Here is a 25,749-nt window from a genome sequence, read left to right on the forward strand (position 1 = left end):
TTTGTCTTTGGGGATTTAGACGAGAAGTCTTCTCTTAGAGAAGAAGCAGGTTTGGAAAGGTGTTCATGATATTTTGTTTAGTGAAAAAGGCAGGTTACAAAATGACATATCTATGATTCTTTACCAACATCTCTATTAAAAGTTTTGCAAGGTTGTACACTCTAATGTTTAAATGGTTATAACAGTTTTGTGATTTCTAGCGACTCTTTTTAGTTGATCGTATTTTCTAATCTGTCATTTGTGTAGTTATTACAAAAGAGAAGATAAGATGGATAGAACTGATAGCTCATCGTCATTGTCAGTCTTGTTGGTCTGATCATTGCTCTTTCTACCTTCATAATGACAGCTTACCTTATTGCCGTGGGAGAACATGAGCTTGGATCTTTATGCCAAGCAGACTGATTCTGGTTACCAACACCTGACCCCTTTCCTCTTGCTACTGCCTCTGCAGGTAATTTTGGAAACCTGATTGATGGAGGGTCCCATCAAGGGAGTAAGAAGTCAGCTGAATCAGCTGAAGAAGACCTCCTTCCACTGCTTCACGAAGGACAAGGGGATGTGGCCCATGATGTTCCCATTCCTATGGCCTCCACCACTCACCCAGAGAAGCCACTGGTGACAGAAGGGAACAGGTAGGAGACATAGCCTGGGAGAACAGCCAAGGATTTTGGTATGGGATTTTGTCCAATTTCTAGGACTGTTTTCTTCAGTTCTTCACTAAAATCAGAATTTTTTTTTTTTTTTTTTTTTTTTGAGACGGAGTCTTGCTCAGTCACCAGACTGGAGTGCAGTGGCGCATCTCAGCTCACTGCAACCTTTGCCTCCCGGGTCCAAGTGATTCTCCTGCCTCAGCCTCCTGAATAGCTGGGACTATAGGCACACACCACCATGCCTGGCTAATTTTTGTGTTTTTAGTAGAGATGGGGTTTCACCATTTTGACCAGGATGGTCTTGATCTCCTGATCTCATGATCCCCCGGCCTCGGCCTCCCGAAGTGCTGGGATTACAGGCATAAGCCACCATGCCCGGCCAGAAACATAATTTTTTAATCTCAGCTATGAGAACAAGGTGCAAATTGGAGCAAGAGGGTAAGTACCACTCAACTGAATCTTTAGCAACATGACGACCCTCCAGATAACACACCTAGGTGATTCATTTAAGGGCAGAGCAATGATGATGATGATGATCATATCTGAAGCACCCTTTATTCTGTAACTGAAGCAAAATAAGGTAGGAAGGTCAGAACTTACAATTTCAATCCAAACCCTCTTATTATATTCATCTGAGTTCTGTGCTATTATGTAAATTCAATTTGATGGGATTATTGAATACATCATTTCTTATCTTATTTTTGACACAGTCATTTGCAAACTGAAAGACTCAAAAAAAAAAAAAAACAATTGTCAGGCACCAGAAAAAATAATTTCAGAAAACAGCTGGGGGCACTTACACGTACTCTCACTGATCTCCTTTAATCCATGCAAATTTTCAACCTGCAAATAGAAGTAAAATTATAGAATTTTTTAAAAGAAAATGGTGTCAAGCACTGATCAAATGAGAAGGGATAGTGTAGTAAGAGTCTTTTATTGCCACATCTTGAAATATGTATGATCTTATTGGATTCTCATAATAGCACGTTTCTTCCCACATTTTGCATGCGAAGAGAATGAAGATGTTGCATGGCCCCGACAAGGCTACATCTCTATGCTCCTCAGTCCCTCTGCTCTTTTCAATCTGGACACTCTCTGGGGACTGAACCATGACCACTCTCAGGATAACAGGGACTCCCAAATCTGTTTTCCTAGACAGCCCTCTTTCCTGAGCAGCAGATCTCAGCACTTCCGCTTGGATGTCCCAGATTACTCACAAGGCCCATTGTCTTCACAGACAACTTTTCTTCTTTCCCTATTTTTCCTGTCTCATAGACTGAGCTTACCCTTCTGAGTCCTCCAAGCCACAGGCAAGAAGATTTTCAACTGTTGGTTGGGTGAGGTGGCTCATGCCGAGGTGGGTGGATTGCGAGGTCAGGAGTTCAAGACCAGCCTGGCCAACATAGTGAAACCCCGTCTCTACTAAAAATACAAAAAATTAGCAGGGTGTGGTGGCGGGTGTCTGTAATCCCAGCTACTCAGGAGGCTGAGGCAGGAGAATCGCTTGAACTTGGGAGGCGGAGGTTGCAGTGAGTGGAGATCGCGCCACTGCACTCCAGCCTGGGTGACAGTGGAAGACTCCATCTCAAAAAAAAAAAAAAAAAAAAAAACGGTCAACCGATCTCTTGTCCTTCCTACCTGCATCTGCTCAGTGATGAAGTCAGTCAATACAGTTCTTAAGTATTTCTCAAATCTATTGCCATTTAAAAATTCTGGCCATTGGCACCTTCAGCCTGAATTACTAGAAAACAACAGCAACAACACCTCCTACCTAACTTGGATCTTATTCAAGACCTTCGCTAAACTGTGAGAACCATTTACTCCCCTGATTCACCTCACTCATTGATGACCTGTGGCTTTCAGGATTAATTCCAGAGGCCATAGCTTATGGATGTGATCCCAGTCTACTTCTCCACCTTCATTTTTGGCCACTCTACAAACTCTTCCATTCCAAACTGCGGTGCCCCTGGCAGTTTCCCAATATGTCCTGCTGTGTGCTGCTTCTGGACCTTTGAACGCACTCTTCCTTATACCTGGCAATAATCCCCCTCCTCAGAACTGCTAGGTTTGAGACAAAGCCCAGTTCCCTTCCCTGAACCCCCAGTCTGATTTGGATTTCTGTCCTTACGTCCCCAAGCACTGATTGAAGATGTTTTTATCTGTCTCTCTCCTCTGTTAAACTGGGAGCATGTTGAGGCCAGGGACTGTGCCTTCTTCACACGCATATCTGTTCATCTCTGTGCTCATAAGTGTTTTTGAATAAGTTAAGGAATTACTATAACTGGATTGGGTACAGAGTACTATGGGAACAGAGTCAGGTGAGTAATCCCACTGAGGAGGAGGTAAGGAGTTGGGAAAAGGCACAGAAAGAGTAACATCCTAAAGGATGAGAATGTGCTTAAGGGATTGAGGGAAAGCATTTAGGACAAAGCAGAATGGAGTCCATTGAAATAGTCTTAGCTGTTTGTCCTCTTGTTTTTGAGCATTCCCTGAATTTTCTAAACCTTGTCCTTCCATGGGCCTTCCATGAATCACCTTCTTTGGGGTATTTTTTTGGGTCCCTGAATGCCATACCTGTTTATCTGTCATTCTTTACAACACCGGAGACAACCCCAAATTCCTCTGTCTTTTAACTTTATTCTCAAAACTGAGACCATCAGTGAGTGAACAGCTGGCTCTGCAGTTCTGGGGGACTGTTCTGAGACTACTCAGAGGTACTCTGCATCTTTGCACTGAGGCCAGGCAGTGAAGACATTCTCTACCTTGATGGATTAGCCATTGTTGACTATTGGTGGGGATTTCAGGGGAGGATGGCAAGGGAAGGATTTAGGAGGAGATGAGAGGTTTCAAAGCATCCTTGGATGCACCTCATATTAGTGCTGTCCTGCTGACTTAAGGAAACCAAAATAAGTCATGCTGGTATTTTTTTGGTACAGTTGGGCTTTCTATACACTCTTCAGTCACCATACTGAGGCTCTGTCTATATAGTGACAAGCCAGGGAGGCAGCAGCTGAGTTGGAAAAGTCTATGTCTATAAAAGACCCCTATACATATGTACACATATATGCATGCATGTGCACATATATTTGAACACACACAATTTATTTGCTGCCCCCATTAAAATGTCACCTTGGATTTGTTCTGGGCTTTCCAGTTTTGCAAAGCACATGCATTCACATGCATCTAATTTACTAGGCTGGAGCTCCGGAATGGGACTGGAGAATAAGATATCCAATGGCAGGACATCATGTGATGACCCAAAGTCACAAGGCTGGTCCTGTATCAGCACAGCCATTTAGACTGGCATTCTCCTCTTTCCACAAGCAGCACAGCACCTTCCCATCTGCTGCCTGCAGTTTGCCTAAGAAGCCACGGCATCCTTGTCCATGTAGACATACTAAGACTAGAAGGTCCTGAGAACCAAAGAGACAAAGGCCTTGTTGAACATCATTAGCATAAAATAATCCAAACCAAAGAAACCTTGAGACAAAGTAAAATTTGGGGTGGGAATTTATTTATCTGCAGGATTCTTAGTGCAATGATTTTTAAAGAGATGAAATAGAGCAGTTTGGTTTCTAAACTTGTTTTTGTTCTCCTGCTGTAATAACCAAACCCAGTTTCTTCCAAAAACTTACGTGGCTTCTCTTCTGAGTAAACACCTGCCGGTCTGTTTTCTGCAGAACAGACCATGGGACACCTTCACTAATTTTATTGTCTCCTTCAGACGAAATTTGTGTGGCAGAGCTAAAAAGAGCAATCATCCATTCTTTCAGGCTGAAGTTCTCTTTAGTTTTTTGGAATGGAAACAAAGGTTGGTCAGTCTCTCTCTCTCTCTCTCGCTCTCTCACTCTCTCACTCTCTCACTCTCTCGCTCTCGCTCTCTCTGTCTCTCTCCCCCCGCCACCCCTCCTACTTTATAGAGGCTTCTTGCTCCATGTGTCATCCTGTCACACCCATTCCATGGACTTTAGCCTTGCACAGTTCTCTTCACACAGTCCCAGATGTTTGGGAAAAAATTACACTGGGTTTGGGGGGAAACCTGGTCAAAATAATAGCTGTCATTAGGCAGGGAGCTTCTTCAAATTTTTGCCATATTTCTCCTCGCTTAGCTACCTCCACACCCATCCCCTTCCTTCTTGGAATTAAAACATATAAATTAGCTGCCGCTTTTCTGTCATCTCTCTCACGCTGTTAACTGCCTCTCATCGGCATGCTCACATTTCCAACTGCTGTCTTCAAATACTCCTTCTGGCTCCACAGCTTCCCCTTTTAGCTACTTTGCTATCCCTCTTGTCCCTTTTAGCCAAGCAAGTAACCTACACTATTGGCATTAGTTCCTGACAACACAAAATATCAGACGGATGGGTGGAAGAAAAGAAGGATGGAAGGAAAAGTGGATGGAGGGAAAGGTGGTTAGACGGGCAAGCCATGAAATGCTGAAGTTTAGTTTGGGACACAAGCCTTTACCCTCATTGATAGTATGATTATCTTTTTACATTTCTCTAGCAATTTCAGCTTATATAATGCATTTATATCTGTTTTCTTTTTTAAAAAATTGTTTTTTTCCCATAGGTTTTGGGGGAACAGGTGGTATTTGGTTACATGAGTACATTCTTTAGTGGTGATTTGTGAGATTTTGGTCTGTCCATCACCCAAGCAGTATACGCTGAACCCAATTTGTAGTCTTTTATCCCTCACTCTCCTCCCACCCTTTCCCCTCCAAGTCCCCAAAGTCCATTGTATCCTTCTTATGCCTTTGCATCCTCATAGCTCATAGCTTAGCTCCCACTTATGAGTGAGAGCATACAATGTTTGGTTTTCCATTCCTGAGTTACTTCACTTAGAATAATAGTCTCCAATCACATTCAGATTGCTGCAAATGCCATTAATTCATTCCTTTTTATGGCTGAGTAGTATTCCGTCATATATATGCACACATACCACAGTTTCTTTATCCACTTGTTGATTAATGGACAGTTGGGCTGGTTCCACATTTTTGCAGTTGTGAATTGTGCTGCTATAAACATGCATGTACGTATCTTTTTTGTATAATAACTTATTTTCCTCTGGGTAGATACCCAGTAGTGGAATTGCTGAATCAAATGATAGTTCTGCTTTTAGTTCTTTAAGACCTGAAACTATTAAAATTCTAGAAGATAACATCAGAAAAACCCTTCTAGACATTGGCTTAGGCAAAGATATTATGACCAAGAACCCAAAAACAAATGCAACAAAAACAAAGATAAATAGGTGGGATTTAATTAAACTAAGGAGCTTTTGCACAGCAAAAGGTACAGTCAGCAGAGTAAACAGACAACCCACAGAGTGGGAGAAAATCTTCACAATCTATACATGTGACAAAGGACAAATATCTAGAATCTACAAGGAACTCAAATTATCAAGAAGAAAACAGTCTCATCAAAAAGTGAGCTAAGGACATGAATAGACAATTCTCAGAGGAAGATACGCAAATGGCCAACAGACATATGAAAAGATGCTCAGCATCACTAATAATCAGGGAAGTGTAAATCAAAACCACAATGCTCAAAATGCACAAACACTCAAAACGCACAAATGCAAATCAAAACCACTATGCTCAAAACGCACAAAATGCAAAAATACTCAAAATGCGCAAAACTACCTTACTCCTGCAAGAATGGCCATTACTAAAAAATAAAAAAACAATAGATGTTGGCAGGGATGTGGTGCAAAGGGAACACTTCCACACTGCTGTTGGGAATGGAAACTAGTACAACCACTGTGGAATACATCTGTTACCTTGACTTTCACACATGCCTGGCACATAGTGACCAGAAAGGAAAAGTTACTTTTCTTCCCATTTTCCCTCTCTCATTTAAAATCGTCCTCCTCCTGCACTCCAGCCTGGGTGATGGAGCAAGACCTTGCCTTTTAAAAATTAATTACTTAATTAAATTAATTAAATAAAAATAAAGTAATCCTCCTTGAAAAAGGCCTGCGTAAAAAAAATCCTGTTCTCTGGTGATTGTTTCTAAGCTTTCTTCCAGTTCTGATGGTGGCTGTTAATACCTCTCCATTGTAGCCATCTAACTGTTCATTGTTCATTGCTCACAAGTCCCCAATTATAGACTAAGGATGGTGTTAAAAGTTTGATAGTTTTGTTACCATGCCTCCCGAGTCCTGCCCAGAACATACAAAACATTAACGTGTGACTGGGGTTGCCTGGAAAACACTGATTACCAGCTAGCTTCCAGACCTAATTGTTTTCACAGGAATTACAACTATTTGCCATTTGAGGCTAAGAAGCCCTGTGTCTACTTCGTCAGCTCTTGGGGAGACCAGACCTTCAGGCTGCACTGGTCCAACATGCTGGAGAAAATGGCAGACTTCCTGGTAGGTGACTCTGACAGGTGATGGATTAGAGGATTGGGAAGCTGGTCGGGGAAGGGATTTTTAAAATCCACCTAGTAGAGGATGTTAACCTCAGTTTAAATACAAACAAATGGGGGATGGTGCATTTGGAGGGCATGTGGATCCTACCATGCGTATCTAGGGGAATGAGATAACATTTTGTAAAATCCCTGGACTTGAATCAAACTACCTAAGTTCAAATCCCTGCCCTGCTTCTGGCTGTTATAGGATCTAGATATGGGCTGTTTTTCTAATCTCCGAAGGGCAGGAATTGACAACTTTCTCACAAAATTGATAGATCCTGGCTTCAACTAATAAAAATTCCTAAGTCCCTGGCACGGTGGACAACTACCTACAACATCAGACCCTGCCTGCCTCTACAGCCCCGTCTTTCCTATGTTCTTCCTCCCTTACTTTGTTCCAACCACACTGGTCTCCTTTGAATATGTTGAAAAAGCCAAATTCCTTTAAGCCTCCCAGCCACCACCATGCCTTTTCCTCTGTTACTTTTCCCCTCTCTAGTCTTCTTGTAACCCAGCCAAATTCCAGGGTTTGGTTTCAGACTTCCTCAGGGAAGAGTGTGGCACCTTCTACCCCCTTATCTTCTTACATAACACCCTGTTTTGTTTTGTTTCGTTTTTGAGAAGGTGGTCTTGTTTTGTCACTCAGGCTGGAATGCAGTGGCATAATCACAGCTCACTGCAGCCTTGCCCTTCTGGGCTCAAGTAATCCTCCTGCCTCAGCCCCCCATGTAGCTGGGACCACAGGCATGTCCTACCACCCCTGGCTAATTTTTAAAATATTTTGTAGAGATGGAGTCTCACTGTGTTGCCCAGGATGGCCTGGAACTCCTAGGCAATCCTCCCACCTCAGCATCCCAAGTATTTGGAACTACAGGTGCACGCATGCAACCATGCCTGATTTTTTTTTTTTTTTTTTTTTTTGAGACAGGATCTCACTATGTTACCCAGGCTGGTCTGGAATTCCTGGGCTTAAGCAATCCTCCTGCCTTGGCCTCCCAAATTGCTGGGGTGTTAGGCATGAGCCATTGTGCCTGGCCAACGCCCTGTTCTTTTCCTTTGGACCACTTATACTTTACAATATATTTGTGTGTTTCTTTGTTCAATAACTATTTGCCACTGTTTCTATGGCATTTAGCATAATGCCTGGCACCTGATAGGGGCTAAATAATTATTCATGGAATTGAATGTTTGAAAGTATTTTATACTGTAAACAGTGCCAATCAATATCCAATCAATGCTAGGTTTTCCCACCTCAGCCCCAGGAGGGAGAGAAAGCTGGGACCTCTGTTTCTCTGATATCTTGCTCCTTCCCTTTATAAATTCTTCTCTCCTACTCCCGTGCTCCCACTACTCTGTCCCACATGCCTTACCAGATCATCCTTGTCTTGACCCTCCTGTTCCACTAAAACCTATGCTAAGTCAAGAACAAATTTCTCTGTCCCATTTGCTTTATAATCCTTGTCTCCAAATTTGTAAACCAAAGTATTGTCTCTGACCATGGGGATTCCAGGCATCATGGAGATAAACTCTGAGAGTGGTTAGGAGACCTAGTCTGGGGTCACAGCACATGGAGGTCCCAGACTGTCTTGGTTAGGATGGTCTTACTTCTCCTTCAGACAGAACAGATCGTTTATCTCCAAGAGTCTTGACATTTTTCTCCAAGAGTCTTGACAAAGCAAATCAGAATTTTTTTCCTAGAGGCCATAGTGACATTCATTTCTAATTCCTTTATCAATGTTGGCATCCCTGCCATGATTGGCGTATCATGGCTAACTACCATGAGAGACATGACTGAATGTTTACTAACTACCAGCGCTGTTTGAGGATATCCACACCCCCTATAGTGTTGTAGGTGCGTTCTGTTATTATTCCATTCCACAGATAAGGAAATTGGGCATAAATGGATTAATTCACTTGTAAGTGATAGAGCCTGGATTTGAACCAAGGCAATCTGACTCCGGAGCCCAAATCCTTAACTATGCCACAATGTTTCCTATTCTTATAGTGAAGGTGTAAAGAGGGGGAACATATGTCCCCAGGCACCAGACTTTGGGATATGGTAGAGAATACAGTTTCATAAATTCTAGCAAAGGCGTAGTAACACATATACTTCCCCTTAGGTGCCATTTTCCTCCAGGTCACTAAATAGAATTCTAGAATTTAGTCCCAAAGGAAAAGTGTGATTATTAAGTATACAAGCATAGGGCCATTGCCATGTACAATCTGTCCCATTACCTGGCCCAAAACTCATGTAATCAGAAGAACAGGGAACCGTTTAATTTCAGGGATTATTCAATATGATTATATCCCTATGTAAAAAATTGACTTGAACATTACTTTTGAAGTTTTGGGTAATTATATCTAATTACCCTACATTGTTAGCTATTTCCCACATTATTAGGTTTCCCCAGAGAGTAGATTCTAAATAAATGGTACCCATTAGGGAATAGATCTGTAACAGAAACGATGAGTTTGAACAGTATGGGAGAAGACTTGTGTCTGGACCAATTCCACTTATTAAAAGAAAGGTTCAAAGTTAGAATACAGTAGCATTTTCCCATTCAAGTACAAGAAAACTAGATAAATCTTCCTTCATTTCCAAAACAGAAAATTAGCTGTTCTTTCTAGTACATTACAATTAGTATCTCTACTACCAATCTCATTCACACCGCCTCATCTCTCCACCCCTGTGGTTTGTTTTCAGGAAGAAAGTATAGAAGAAGTGAGAGATTTGATCAAGATTTCACAGGAGGCACCTGAAGAGAAAATGAAAACAGTGTTCAGTGACTTCATCAGTCAGAGCAGGTACCGGGAGAGACAGCCGGCACAGGCAGAGCTGAGCTTCTGTGGACTCAGCTTTTCATTACCTTGAGAGAGTAGTCGATTTCCTATGCATTCAAATGGGTGTTTTAGAGTGCTGGATCCATCTTAATTTTGTTCAGTAATTTCACTGGTGCTTGTGGACTAACTACTGCTTCTCGACACTTAACTCAAACATAAATCAAAGGTGGAAAAAGCAAAGGAAGACTTACTACAGAGACTCTGTAGGAAACAAGAAAAATGCTGGTAGTGTTAGTGCACCAGCATGGTGCTGTGCATGTGGTAGACACTCAGCAACTATGTGACACTTAGATGGTTAGAAGCATAAGCTATTAATATATAAAATACTGTTGTTGGGCTGAGGGAAAACATCTCTTCTCTGAAGGCTCTCTGAAAAATCAACTATTTTCAGTGAAATATACTATTCAGTGAGCCTGAATAGTATATTTAAATATACTATTATAGGGGCTGAGGGAAAACCTTCCCTCCCCTCTCTGAAGGCTCAGTGGAAATCAACTGACAAAAAGTAGATTAATAGGAGAAAAGGCATGCAAATGTATGAACGTGCACAGGGGAGAACCACAGAGTGATTACTCAATTACCCAGTGCAGTACAGAAGCTTATATATCCTTTTTTAGACGGGATGGGGGAGATGGAGAATCTAGACATTTCTTTTGAGGGACAGTAAATCATGAAGAAGAATGAATGGACCAGGAGATGGGAGGCCAACCTTAGGGGAAGGTGAGGGATGAAGCTGCACAGGAACACAGGTTGTCTTAGTTTTTATACAAAGTCCCCCAGGTAATCTCTTGGAGCTGTCCTTAGAAGAACAGATGCAAAGTCTTTCAGGGCAGGTGATGATTCCAGTCTCTTCTCTGTTGGTTGATCTTTCCTGGTTATTTGATGAGATCTCTAGGGAGGGAGTCTTAAGACAATCACTTTTAAGCTTTCTTAGTCTGAGAGGAAAATGTAAAGAGTCTCTCCTGGTGCTTCGGAAAAGAGGATCAGAGAGACAGGGAGACATGGAAAAGGTCAGAGAGAAACCCTGGTTCTGAGGCTTATTTCTGAGGCCTTCCCATTTTCAAAGCACTCAGCATGATGAAGCACCATATTTTAGGGAATTGTTTTCTGTGTTCCAACACAATTTAATGAAAATTTTATGCAACATATTGAGTACCAATTAGTAACCCTTATTCTAGAGGTCAGACAATATAATAAAAGATAAAAATAGGCTATATAGTTAATTATCTTTTACTGAGAATTTTCCCCAAAACTCAGTGGCTTAACACCATAGTTATTATCTCACTGTTTCTGTGGGCCAGGGGGCCGGGTGTGGCTCAGCTGGGTCTTTTGGGTCAGAGTCTCTTCCCTGGCTGCAGTCATATTAAGGCTCCACTGGGATGGATTCACTTCCAAGATCACTCATGTGGTCATTTGCAGAATTCAGTTTTTCATGGGCCATTGGGCTGAGGACTTCAATTTCTCACTAGCTGTTGCCTTGCCATGTGAGCCTCTCTAAGCTGCCTCTCATGACAGAGCAGCTGGCTTCATTCGAGCCAGCAAGCACAAAGAGTTGGAGAGAACATCCCAGCAAGACAGAAGTCAGAGTCTCCCATGCCTAGTCTTGGAAGTGACAGCCCATCCCTCTTGACTATTCTGTTAGAAGCAAGTCACTAGGCCCAGCCCATTTTCAAAGGGAGGAGATTACACAGTAACATGAATTGAAGGAGGTGGGACTCGCTGGAGCCGTCTTAGAGGCTGCTGACACTTTAAGGAAACAACTTGGACTAACCCTTGAAATTAACTAGGTTAAGATTTGAGCAAATATGAGAACTTGTCATAATGGAACAATGGAACTAATGGAAAGGGAGTGGAGATTCATCTGATGAAAGGCAGGGAGTAGCTAAATTCTGGTGTTCAGCTTTTTAAGTTCTGCCTCCCCAGTTTCTCAACTACTCAATAATTTTTACTTTACAAAAAAAGGGAAAGCAAATAAATAGTTTTTATTTCTTGTTTTTCATTATAAAAGATATATACACACACACACATACAGAAACACACACACATACAGAAACACACACACATACAGAAACACACACACACAGAAACACACATTAGTGCTACTACTGTGGTGAGCTGTTTAGTGCCACCTGCAATTCCCTTTAAGCATTTGAAAAAGCTTCACAATGCATACTTTTAGAAACTGTTTATGAGCAAATTAATAGCTCAATAACTTTTCTATGTTAGAGGATTACTTGGGATGACAGTTAATCATTCACCCTTTTTCAAGTTTATAACCAACTGAAAAAATATTAGAATAAGACAGAGATCAAAATGTTTTATAATTGGAAAAGCTGGATTTGAGAAAGCAGCTTGGACCTGAGGTCAAGGCAAGCTTCCTGTTCCCCGAGCCTGTTCATGGCCAAGCAGCTCAACAGGGCTTCTCCCTCCATCTCGCCCTTGCCTCTCACAGGGACAGGGCACTTGCCATGGGACACGTGAAGGTAAGGGAGGTGTTCACAGCTAGCAGGCAGGCTGGGTCTGAAAGATGAAGAATGAACAGAAACGTGTGCCATGGTCATTTACCCCAATTTTAATGAGGAAACAAATTATTTCTCCCTGTGGGGAAAGGAAAGGGATCAGAAGTGATCATGTCTACCTGCACTGATCCATTCTGGAGAGTGACATGGAATTCCTTCTGCCACAAGAAAAGGCAGGAATTGGGGCAACAAGATTCCCTCTTCAAAATATAATCCTTTTTATTCTTTTTTAAAATTTAAAGAAAAGGTAGTGTTACTAGTGTGTCCAAGGAGGATTTCTGGTGAGACTTCCAATCGCCAGTGGGTAGAGTCTGGTATGGGACCTTGTCTTAGGTGGTGTGGCATCTTAGGTTTTCCTTTTTGTTTCCTTTATAATTGATTTTTTTCATCAGAAGTGCTCATCATTGAAATGATCATGCTCATCATTAAAAAAAAAAACCAAATATATCAAGTATGAAAGTTCTTCTCAATTCTCTCTCCAATCCTACTCTCCAGTGAGAAGAGTTTGATTTGTCCTCCTGGACTTTTTTTCTGTGCATTTGGAAACATGCATCCTCATGTACACACTCATAAAATAACACATTTCTTCACAAATGATATCACACATTTGCTCAGCAGGTTGCCTTTTCATTCAGCAAAATATCACAGGCATCTTTCTACAGGTGCACATAATAGATATCCTGAATATTCAATTGCTTTTATGTGCCATGATATATTTAACTAGTCCCTAATGACATTTAAGTTGTTCCCACTTATTTTGCTACTGTGAACAGTGCTACAATACATATGATTGTGTAAACATAATCTTAAGGGTAAGAATTCTAGCATAATTTACTTTAATTTTGAATCAAATTTAAATTTTGATAGGTGCTATCAAGTAGCCTCTAAAACACTGTAAGAATCTACACCCACCTTCAATAAAGTAGAAGAATAACTATCTCCCAACATCTTCGCCAACCTTGAATATTATTCATTTTTATAGGTAAAATGGTATTGATTTTAATTTGCATTTAAGTTATCACTAGTAAGGACAATATCTTATTTCCCCAAGCGTTTAGTCCATTTACATTTTTCTTCTTGAATTGCATTCACAATCTTTACTATTTTCCTTTTGAATACATGTTTAGCTTCATCTCCAAAAAATGTTACTACTCAGTGTTTCCTATTGTTTTTAAATGGTAGGGACACATCTAAGTATTGAATCTAAAATATTTGTTTTACATACAACTTTTCAGGAAACTTTTGGTGTGTGTTAAATTTGTAAGATGAAGAAAAACAGCATTTTGTGGGTTTTGTTATGAATTTTTATAGCAATCACAATGGATTGTACTGAAAGTAAGTGGAAAAAACATCTGTTCCCCAAAACTAATGTTGGGTCTGGGCATCATTTCCAGTTCTCATTTTGTCTCTTGGAAAAGTTAATACATTGTGGCTTAATCCTAAATTAAAAATAATGGTTTTATGGCTTCAAAAGCTTTCCAATGTATTGCAGAAATGATATTTGCAAACCTCTAGAATTATATAAATGGATTTTCACTAAGTAGGTTTCGAAATTGTTATTCTTTTCTTACAGTGCCTTTATCTCTGAAGCAGAAAAAAAGCCCAAGATGTTGAACCAAACCACTTTAGATAAGAAGCGACTTACGCTCTGTTGGCAGGAGCTGGTATGTGAAAATCTATTTATACTTTGTGGACAGAGTTAAAAATAAACCTCACGGATGAGGCATAGTTCACAGACCAAATGAGGATAAGGTTTAAAGGTCATACATTTTTGGGATGCAGAGAGAAGAGTGAGAAGGGAACATTTGTTAAGCTGGAAAGAAATGAACATTTATTGAAGGTTTATAAGGATGAACTAGAAGCCCACTGGTCCTACTTCCTATTCTGATGGAGAATAGGTGCCCTCTAGCTCATTTTCTTGACCTTCATATTTTGTTAAAGGCAGTAGACTTGCTTGGCCTTGTGCCCCACAAGCCAAGAGATCAAAAGAAATAACTGTGCTCCTTGACTTCAGGTTCTTCCTATTGAGTATTGTGTTAAAATTTGTAAGCGCTTCTTGAGAACAGGTCAGGAGTTGATACCCCTCTGTGTCCTGGGAACCTGCATGTACTAGGTGCCTAATAGTTGCCCAGTTCTTCTTTAATGACTGGTGACTAGAATTGCCAGACCAAGTCAGGCCCTGGATTATCTCAATTGGAAATGTCAGTTCCAGCAAGGGCACCAAGGGACATTTCATGTGAGGCCAGGATAATTCTGCAAAGAAAGATTACTCAGTGCTTGACTTCTCAGGGACATTTTAAAGTATGAGTGGGGCTCAGAGAGATTAAATGACTTTTTCTAAAGATCACAGCTAGTTAACTGTAGTCCAAAAACTAAAACCCAGGTCTCCTAACTCCTCATCCATCCTTCTTCCCAGAATGCTGCTTTTCTGTCCTCTGGAACATTTCAGGGAGGCTAGATTCCCACCATCAATAAGACCTTCTTCCTATGCTGGCTTTTTTCAGCACCTCTGGCTGAAGTGCTATCTCTGCAGCTTCCCTCTGCTCCATGTTTTCTGCAGAGTTCTGTCTTCACATTGTCTGACAGCCCTTGGCCTGATTATTTCAATATCTTTTTTAGTGGCCTAGGTCTCCCTCCTCATCTCTAGACCTGCATTTCCAGCCTCCTAGTGGGCATCTCCATGCTTATATCACCCCAAACTCTGTGTATCCTACTGAGCCCATCACCTTATCTCAACTTGTTCAACATCCTGCATTGGTACCACCAGCTAGACTGACTGCTCAAACAAGAGGGCTAAGCTTCAACATTGGCTCTTTGTCTCTCACCTTAAGTAGCCATTTGAATACTAGGTCCTGTAGATTCTGCCTCTTAGTGACTCTGGAATGAACTCCACTTCTTCATCTTCACAGTCACTGCCTAAACTGAGTTTCTTAGCATCTCTGTTCTAGAGTATTGCAAAAGTCTTCCTCTAATCCATCTTCCATACCACAACCAGCATGATCTTTCTAAAACACAAGCCTGATTAGATCATTGTTCAAAAAAATCATTGGATTCTCTCAATCATTCATAGGATAAAGTCTAAATCCCTTTTGCATGATATATTGGGCTGTTTAATGTCTGGCCCCAACCTAGCATCCCAGTCTTATCCCTCTTTAGTTTGTTCCCATGTATCTATGCTCTGACAATTTTGAATCCTCGATGATTATGTATATTCACATGTAACTGTTCCCTCTGTCTTCTTACTCTCTGATGAATTCTATTCACATTTTAAAATTCAGCTCAAATGTCATACTCTCCAGGTAACCAGCTTTGCCCCTGTCTAGTACCACAGTGCTTCATGCATTTTAATTATGTGAATGTATTGTTTTCACCTCGCCAACCTGTCAATGTCTTGGGGAAATGAAGCATTATTTCTTCTCTCTGTCCCAGACCTGGGCTCCAAGCATAGTGCCTGGTAGATAACAGGTATGCATTTCTTCCAGTCAACATTAGCAGAGGCTTCCTACGTGCCACACACTCCTCTAGATGCTGGGAACAAAGCTAGAAGAACTTGGTGCTTGTCCTTGAGGAATTTCTAGATTGAGTAGTTCATTCATTCCATAAACATTTATTTAACACCTATGTGCCAGAAACTCTGTTAGACACTGAGCATACAATAAGGATAAGACAGAGGAGGTCCTTGTCCTACTGAAGTTTACACATTAATGGTTAAGATAGAAGAGAGACAGGTAAACAGAAAATACATAAAAATTATTACAGATTGTGATTCAAAAGGAAATTCTAGAAAGCCACAGGGATCAGGAAAACATGGGGGTATATAATACAGTAGTGACATTTAAGTTGAGGCCTTAAAGATGAGAAGAAACCAGCCATGTAGAGACTAGGAAGAACATCTGAGCAAGAGGAAACACCAAGCATACCAGCTAATATGGTTTGGCTGTTTCTCCACCCAAATCTCATCTTGAACTCTCACATGTTGTGGGAGGGATCTGCTGGGAGGTAATTGAATCATGGGGGCAGGTCTTTCCCATGCTGTTGTCATGATAGTGAATAAGTCTCATGAGATCTGATGGTTTACAAAGGGTAGTTTCCCTGCACAAGCTCTCTTTCTTTGCCTGCCGCCATCTATGTAAGGCGTAACTTGCACCTCCTTGCCTTCCACCATGATTTTCCCCATGAGGCCTCCCCAGCCACGTAGAACTGTGAGTTCTCCATTAAACCTCTTTCCTTTATAAATTACCCAGTCTCGGGTATGTCTTTATTAGCAGCATGAGAAAAGACTAATACACCAGCTTTAGGATGGAGAAAGTTTGTCATGTTCTAGGGCTTCTGAGGACCAGTGTGCCTGAGGCACAGTGAGCGAGGAAGGAATATTATAAGATGAAACAGACAGTGGCAGGGCCAACTCACACAGGGCCTTAGAAGTCACTGTAAATACTTTTTTCCTAAGCACATAAATGTGAGCTAAACAAATGAATCAAACACTTTTGGGTTTTCCAACCACTTACACTGAACTTTCTGGCAGCATTTCTCATATGATGTCTTCTTGGTCTGAAAGCAGCCACCATACCTCCAGGAAGAGGTGGTGAGTGCAGTGGTTATGCACTGGACTCTGGATGTAGCTGGGGGTCAGCTCTGGCTCTGCCATTCAGTAGCTGCATTACTGCTTCCTCAGCTGTAAAATGGAAATAATAGAACCTACTTCATAAGACTGTTATGAGGAGTAACAAAGGATTAATACAGTGGTTAGAATATTGCCCGGCACAGAGGAACATCTCAGTACACCTTAGGCTGCTATTATCGTAGTTGTTGTTGTTAAATATCAGAAAGCCTCTGTTCTCACACTGCTAATAAAGACATACCCAAGACTGGGTAATTATAAAGGAAAGAGGTTTAATTGACACACAGTTCCACATGGCTAGGAGGCCATGGTGGCCGCCAGTCATGGTGGAAGGCGAGAAGGAGCAAATCATATCTTACATGGTGGCAGGCAAGAGAAGTGCCAAGCAAAAGGGGGAAAAGCTTCTTATAAAAGCATCAGATATCGTGAGAACCTTACTCACTATCACGAGAATAGCATGAGGGTAAACGCCTCCATGATTAAATTACCTCCCACCAGGTCCCTCCCATGATATGTGGGGATTATGGGAATTACAGTTCAAGATGAAATTTGGGTGGGACACAGCCAAACCATATCAACTTAGATTCAGGTGCTGGTTAATAAGCCATGTGACCTTGATAAGCCTGGGGCCTTTCTGGACCTCAGCTTCTCATCTGTCAAGCGGAGGTGAGATGATATTACTGCCTCCATAATCCTGTGAAGTTTCCACTAAGGGGGCAGCGTGCACGGCGGCAGACCCTGGAACAGTCCACGTGAGTGGCTCAGTGTGGAGCTCACCAGGACCCTCACGCCTCTTTAGCAACAGGATGCTGCTTCTTGTCCAGATCTCTAGAAAGACCTACACTGACTCTTGTCTTGTTTTAGGAAGCAATGCGCAAGGAGGCCAAGGGGATCATTCAGCAGCAGAAGAAAAAGTTACCTCTTGATGAAATGATTCACGAAGCCCAAAACTTTGTGGAAAAAATCCGCTTTCTTGTTGACGAGGTAATTGACTCTAAAGGCAAACCTCATTTGGAAGGTTAGACTGAATGTCTTCCAAGGAGGTTTGAACGGTTGGTACGGGTGAAATACGAATCAATGTTTTTCTCCCCAGCCCTAGTGGGCTGCGCAGGCACTCCTAGTTTAGAGAAGAGATTTTTAAATTAAACCAAAAATGTACAGCTTTATTGATTTTTTTTAAAACAAAACCTGAGCATTCAGCAAAGTAAAAGGCACATTTGCTAATGGGCTTGGGTGAAGTCAACATACGCACCGGGAACTTTGATAGGTTTTCAACCCTAAAAGGATTTAAATTCGTGCCCAGTAAAGGGCACGGCAGCTTCTCATTTTAAAGTTAGTTGTAAACAGTGTCTTCTGGTGACTTCTAGAATGACCTGTTTAAAAAGAGCCCTCATATTTGCATCTGTCAGATACTGACATTCGTTCTTGAAGCCTGCAAATGTGTAGAAACTTCTAAAACAGGGTTTTTTTTTTTTTTTTTTTGTGGAAAGATTTCAGGGAGAGAGATTTACTGTTTCTGTTTTTCTTGAAAATTGCAGTTCTTATTGCAAATCAGTCATTCCCTGGCGGCATATTACTTGGTGAGACAAGCAGTCAGTAGACATAGGAATTTGAATAAGCACTCAGAAGAGAGAAGGGATGCCCTCTTCGGGGATTAGTTATACCCGATCACTAGGGATTGGAAACACAGAGCATCTGCTTCCAGTCCAGGAATGTCAAAGCCTTGTTTATAACAATATACCTCTTTTTGTTTTGAGAGTTTTGTTTGTTCAGAAATGTGCATTTCAAACATTTACAACCTAATGGGCCACTTGGCATGGAATTCTACTCTTTCTATCTTGATTAATTCAACTTTAAAATCTAATTTCCTATGCAATTTAGCTGAGTTCCTGCTGAATAACCACTTAAAATGGAAATAAAATATTTTGCAATCATATTATAGGTACGCAGTTCCTTGCAGAAATACTTGCCTAAGAGCAAGTGTAAGTAAAGTCATTCAAAGACATGCATAGATTTTTGTTTTTGTTGTTTCATTTGAATATTCTGGAAATGTTATCTGGCTCTGAGGAGTGCTTAAAACTAAATCATTATTACAAGACTGGAAAAAATCCATGGGAAGTTGTGCAAAAGTGTTTGTCCTGCAGATGGAGAAAAGTAGGCTACCAAAGACACCAAATCACAGGTCCGACTTGCATGTTCTCATATGGGCAATTTGACGTGGGTTTGTATGCACTTTTTTTATTTTTTATTTTTTGAGATGGAGTCTCGCTCTGTTGCCCAGGCTGGAGTGCAGTGGCATGATCTTGGCTCACTGCAACCTCCTCCGCCTCCTGGGTTCAAGCGATTCTTCTGCCTCAGCCTCCTGAGTAGCTGAAACTATAGGCGAGTGCCACTACCCCTGGCTAATTTTTATATTTTTAGTAGAGACGTGGTTTCACCATATTGGCCAGGATGGTCTCGAACTCCTGACCTCATGATCCACCCGCCTCGGCCTCCCAAAGTGCTGGGATTACAGGCGTGAGCCAGCACACCCGGCTGTATGCACTTTTACTTCATGACCTAAATAAGGCTTTCTCTTCTCTAGGAAACTGCACTTAATTTGCCTGATGGCATAGATGTTTCAGTGCTTAGATGGTGTCAGTCACAGCATTTGTTTTGTGGAAGCGGGACTGTTTCAGGATAGCAGAACTCTGCAAGTGCATTTGTTCAGTACCAACCTTTCAAATCCCACTCCTACAGCCCCAGCACACTATCCCTGATGTTTTCATCTGGATGCTCAGCAACAACAGGAGAGTGGCCTACGCCCGCATCGCCTCCAAAGACCTCCTCTATTCCCCGGTCACAGGGCAGATGGGCAAACACTGCGGCAAGATCAAAACTCACTTCCTCAAAGTAAGTGTGCAGTATTTTAACGAAAAGAAGGGAGACTTCTGTTTCTCTAGGGTGGCTCAGACTTTCTGGTGTGTGTCCATGGCTCTCACCGTTCCCCAGTGCTTTCAAAGGTAGGAGGACAACTAAAACACCTTGGTGTCTCTTGGTTCAAATTGTAATTCAGTAGACCACTTTTAGGTGGAATTTTTTCAAAATTTTTAACTGTTATATCATCAGACACACGTAAGTTTCTTTTTTAATCTAATGGGTTACTTTAATTTTTACCTCTTTGATTGCTAGTATTAATAACAATTAACCTTAAGGTTTTTTTGTTTGTTTGTTTGTTTGTTTTCTCGGGATGGTATCTTGCACTGTTATCAGGACTGGAGGTCAGTGGTGTGACCTTGGCTCACTGCAACCTCTGCCTCCCAGATTCAAGTGTTCTCCTGCCTCAGCCTTCCAAAGAGCTGGGATTACAGGTGCCCGCCACCAAGCCCAGCTAATTTTTTGTATTTTTAGTAGAGATGGGGTTTCACTATGTTGGCCAGGCTGGTCTCAAATTCCTGACCTCGTGATCCGCCTGCCTCGGCCTCCCAAAGTGCTGGGATTACAAGCATGAGCCACTGTTCCTGGCCAATTTTTTTTTTTTTTTTTTTTTTTTTTTTAATTTCAATAGCTTTAGGAGTACAAGTGGTTTGTGATTACATGGGTAAGTTGAATATTGGTGAAATCCAGAATTTCAGTGCAACTGTCACCTGAGTAGTGTACAATGTATGAATAGGTAGTTTTTGGTCCCTCATCCCCATCCTACCCTCCCCCTTTCTGAGTTTTCAGTGTCCATTATACCATTCTGTATGACTTTTCATACCCATAGCTTAGTTCCTGCATATAAGTGAGAACATACAGTATTTGGTTTTCCATTCTTGAGTTACTTAGAATAAATAATGGCCTCCAGCTCTATTCAAGTTGCTGCAAAAGACATTATTTCATTCTTTTTTTTATGGCTGAGTAGTATTCTATGGTGTATATATATCACATTTTCTTAATCCAGTCGTCAGGTGATGGACACTTAGGTTGTTGATTCCATACCTTTGCAATTTTGAATTGTGCCACAATAAACATATACATGCTGGTACCTTTTTAAACTTTTTCTTTGGGTAGATACCCAGTAGTGGGTAGTGGGCTTGCTGGGTTGAATGGTAGATCTACTTTTAGTTCTTTGGGAAATCTCTATACTGTTTTCCATAGAGGTTGTGCTAATTTACAGTCCCATCAGCAGTATAAAAGCGTTCCTTTTTAGCTGCATCCATGCCAACATCTACTGTTTTTTGACTTTTTAATAATGGCCATTCTGGCTGGGGTAATGTGGTATCTCAATCATTGTTTTAATTTGCATTTCCCTGATGATGAGTGATGCTCAGCATTTTTTTCATATGTTTCTTGGCCATTTGTATATCTTCTTTGGGGAGATATTTATTCATGTCTTTTACCCACTTTTTAATGGAATTATTTTTTTCATGTTGATTTGTTTGAGTTCCTTGTAGATTCTGGATATTAGTCCTTTATGGGACGCATAATTTGCAAATCTTTCCTTCCATTCTGTTGGTTTCTGTTTACTCTGATGATTCTTTGGCTGTGCAGAAGCTTTTTAGTTTAATTAGGTATCATTTATTTTTGGGTTTTTTTTTTTTTTTTGCATTTGTTTTTGGTGTCTTAGTCATAAATTCTTTGCCAGAAGAGTTTTTTTCTAGGTTTTCTTCTAGAGGTTTTATGGTTTCAGGTCTCAGATTTAAGTCTTTAATCCATCTTGAGTTAATTTTTTGTATCTGGTGAGAAATAGAGATCCAGGCCGGGCGTGGTGGCTCCAGCCTGTAATCCCAGCACTTTGGGAGGCTGAGACGGGCGGATCACGAGGTCAGGAGATCGAGACCATCCTGGCTAACACAGTGAAACCCTGTCTCTACTAAAAAATAAGAAAAGGTAGCTGGGCGTGGTGGCGGGTGCCTGTAGTCCCAGCTACTTGGGAGGCTGAGGCCGGAGAATGGTGTGAACCCGGGAGGCGGAGCTTGCAGTGAGCCGAGATTGCGCCACTGCACTCCAGCCTGGGTGACAGAGCGAGACTCCGTCTAAAAAAAAAAAAAAAAAAAAAGAGAGATCCAGGTTCATTCTTCTACATGTGGCTATCTTGTTTCCCCAGTAGCATTTATTGATAAGGCATCCTTTCTCCAATTTGTCTTTTTGTATGCTTTGCTGAAGATCAATTGGTTATAAATATTTGACTTCATTTCTAGGTTCTCTATTCTATTCTACTGGCCTATATATCTACTTTTATACCAGTACCATGTTGTTTTGGTAACTATAGCCTTGTATAATTTGAAGTTAGGTAATGTGATGCCTCTAGATTTGTTCTTTTTGCTTAGGATTGCTTTGGCAATTTGGGCTCTCTTTTGGCTCTGTATGAATTTTAGGATAGTTTTTTCTAATTCTGCAAAAAATGATGTTGGTATTTTGATAGGAAGGGCATTGAATCTGTTGATTGTTTGGGGAAGTATGTTTATTTTCATGATATTGATTCTTCCAATCCATGAGCATTGGAGGTATTTGCATTTGTTTGTGTCATCTATGATTTCTTAGAATAAACGTTTTTCTATCAGTTTCCTCACTACCTTTTCACTTGTGTAATTTGTCCATGGCATCTTCTCACATGAGTTAATCTGTATTTTAAAATAGCTTCAAAGAAAACTATAAGAAGGACAGAACAGCTAGTTCAGGATTCCTTGTGACTTTAAATTGTAAAAATATAAAATTTTCCACTTGAGGGTCCCTCACCCTTCATCAAGACAGAGTCCCCAGATGCCTTCTGGGTGGGCACTTAAAGACGTGTATCTCTGGACAGATTCTACTGTCTCTAACTCAAGATTTGAGCTTTGCTTGGAGGCCCTGGGTATTTTACCTCCCCTACAAATACATTTTTATCCCAGTAAGTAGAAATCAATGAATAAGAGGAAAATGTGTCCAAAGTCTTTACCCCCACCAGCAGCTGACAAGAGTACAAATTAACTGATTAACTTTTCCTAACCCATAGCTGACTGTCCTCCCAATATCAGTTCTGGTTTCTTGCTATATAATAATCATTCCTTTACTAACTCAAGGAGGGAGAAAAGGTTCAAAAGCATGCCATAGAGGAACAGGTAAAGAGATAGCAATTCTTAGCTGAGAAGATTTGACAGCACGAGAGAGTAGTTTCAGTGTTTTAGGAGCTAGTACATAGATGGAGGGGAGGTATAGGGGAGAGAGAGACCCAGCAGGTAAAAATCAGGCCCTACAAAGGCATTACAGGGAAATAGTCTCCTAAATGGAAGTCCATAATGCATTCCTCATCCTTAGAGGTGTTAGCACACCCTAGGCAACTATTTGATACAAACATGGCAGCAGGCAGCTAAATTAAATAGCCTCTAAGTGCCGTCCAATCTCAAGAGTTTACTGTAGATGTGATCGTTCAATGTTGCAGACAGAAGGGCCCTATTATTAAGCATGAGAGGCAGTGTGGGATAATGGTTTAAAGCATGGGCTTTGAAATAAGGTGAATTTGGGCTGGAATTTGTATGAGATCACTAGGGCTACTGTAACAAAGTAGCATAAACTGACTGGCTTAAACAACAGAAACGTATTGTCTCATGGTTCTAAAGGTTAGAAGTCCTAGGTCAAGGTGTTGGCAGGGCCATGTTCCCTTGAAGGTGTTAGGGAGGAACATGTTCCAGGCCTCTCCTCTAGCTTCTGGTTGGTTGCACGGCTTTTACTAGAATGGCGCCAATCTCCATATGACATTCTTCCTCTGTGTCTGTCCCTTCATCTGACCTTCTTTTTATGACTCCAGTCATATGGGATTAGGGACCTACCCTACTGCAGTACAATGTAATTTTAACTTAACTAATTATGTCTACATTGACCCTACTTCCAAATAAAGTCATATTTTGGGTTTTGGGGGTTAGAACTTCAACATATAAATTTTGTGGTACCACAATTAAACCCATAACAGAATTCCAGAGCCAATATATACTAGTTGTATGACCTTGGGCAACTTAATATTCTTCAACCTTCAAACGGATAAAAAATGTTCATCCTATTTTTCATTCATGAAATGGAGATTATTGTGAGGAACAAGTGAATAAATGCAAGTAAATAACATGTAGTTGTGCCTCATAGAATAATCACTCAATAAATGCTAGCATTCAAACAACTAGACATCCACATTCCCAGAGGACGTTGCTGTAATTACGTCCCCCTCATATCCAGCGAGTTGTTTGAGGCTCTCTGTGTTATTTTCTGTCATGTATGTAAAATGATTTTGTTTTAGAGACAGCATCTTACTCTGTTGCCAAGTCTGGGGTGCAGTGGTAAAATCACAGCTCACTGCAGCCTTGAACTTCTAGGCTCAAGCAATCCTCTCACCTCAGCCTCCTGAATAACTAGGTCTACAGGGATGTGCCACCACATCTGGCTAATTTTTATTTCTCATAGAGATGGGATCTTACTAAGTAACCCAGGCTTATCTCAAACTCCTGGCCTCAAGTAATTCTTCTGCCTTCCTTGGACTCCCAAAGCACTGAGATTATAGATGTGAGCCATTGTGCCTGGCCTAAAATGGCTTTTAAACCCACTCCAGTAAAACTATAACTGAAAAACAAAGTTTTCCACCCAAGTCATTCACCACAATTATCAAGAATTTTCTTTCACTTTCTCCATTCAAAGAATGCTAAGGAGGCAAGAAATATTTATCTTAAAAATAGCAAATCACTTCAGAAGGCCCTGTGCTAAAAATACTAGAAAGGTGGTATAAAGTTACTCACTTCTAAATATTTTGATGTATCCTGGCACTATTTAAAATTAGAACAAAGAACAGCTGTCAAATAAAGTCAGAGGTTAGAAGAGTTGAAAATGCAGAACTTTTGCCGTGGAGCATTCATCATCTGAATATTATCTTCTTCTGTAGGCCTTAGCTTATTTCTTTATTTGTATTTTCCTTCTGCCATTGGAATTGCTCTGGGCAGCAGCTTTCTGGATCTTGTTGAATCCAGTCATATGAATTTGATAAAATATCTTGATAAGATGATTCAGTAAGACAATTTTCATTTCTGTTTTGATTTTCACTCCTGACTTTAAGTCCCTTCTCACCCACCATCTCTCTTCATGCCCCTTTCTCTTCACTGAATGGGCAAGACCAGAAAAAACAAAGGCAGCACCAGGGACACTGAGTATTCCCTCATCTGCCACTCACTCCAATTTTTTAGCTGGGAAATAGGAAGTGAAGGTGGGCGGGGGCTGGGGGGGAACATAGAATATAAATCTCTAAACTCTCTAAGCTAAAGTTTCCTCAAGCTTTATTCTGTGGAGCTACTGTTCTTTGAGTGGCTCTGTAAATGTTCCATGTTCAAATGCTTTTAAGAAGTTGCAGTTGTAACCTTGGAAACTCTTGCAGTTTCACAGTGCCCATTAACCAGTGGAAGGTTCCAAGAAGTCCTGCAGTTGGGAAACATCTTTAACTTTTTAATATTTTACTTTACTTTAAGTTCCGGGATACATGTGCACAATGTACAGATTCATTACATAGGTTAACGTGTGCCATGGTGGTTTGCCGCACCTATCGACCTGTCACCTAGGTTTTAAGCCCTGCGTGCATTAGGTATTTGTTCTAATGGCTTCCCTCCCCTTGTCCCCCACCCCCTGACAGGCCTTGGTGTGTGATGTTCTCCTGCCTGTGTCCATGTGTTCTCATTGTTCAACTCCCACTTATGAATGAGAACATGCAGTGTTTGGTTTTCTGTTCCTGTGTT

At 41.1% G+C, this 25,749-nt stretch overlaps 1 protein-coding gene and 1 long non-coding RNA gene across 3 annotated transcripts in view; one reads left to right on the top strand and one right to left on the bottom strand.

Moving 5' to 3' along the window:
• The window catches only part of LOC103887094, a 49,246-nt gene extending 32,231 nt beyond the window's left edge, over nucleotides 1–17,015 (bottom strand). The window contains exons 1-2 of the long non-coding RNA XR_004185923.1: nucleotides 16,932–17,015; nucleotides 1,451–1,493 (exon numbers count right to left, since the gene is read on the bottom strand). This is a non-coding gene — a long non-coding RNA (uncharacterized LOC103887094). The remainder of the gene's footprint in view (nucleotides 1–1,450; nucleotides 1,494–16,931) is intronic.
• Nucleotides 1–25,749, top strand: part of FER1L6 (fer-1 like family member 6) — a 214,850-nt gene that overhangs the window by 98,553 nt on the left and 90,548 nt on the right. For both annotated transcript variants that reach the window (XM_009213548.4, XM_009213549.4), the window contains 6 exons: nucleotides 452–632; nucleotides 6,902–7,022; nucleotides 9,768–9,868; nucleotides 13,997–14,087; nucleotides 17,909–18,028; nucleotides 19,784–19,936. In XM_009213548.4, coding sequence (XP_009211812.3) covers nucleotides 452–632; nucleotides 6,902–7,022; nucleotides 9,768–9,868; nucleotides 13,997–14,087; nucleotides 17,909–18,028; nucleotides 19,784–19,936 — 767 coding nt within the window. The remainder of the gene's footprint in view (nucleotides 1–451; nucleotides 633–6,901; nucleotides 7,023–9,767; nucleotides 9,869–13,996; nucleotides 14,088–17,908; nucleotides 18,029–19,783; nucleotides 19,937–25,749) is intronic.

The sequence above is a fragment of the Papio anubis genome, chromosome 8 (assembly GCF_008728515.1).
Source record: "Papio anubis isolate 15944 chromosome 8, Panubis1.0, whole genome shotgun sequence".
NCBI classification, from domain to species: domain Eukaryota; kingdom Metazoa; phylum Chordata; class Mammalia; order Primates; family Cercopithecidae; genus Papio; species Papio anubis.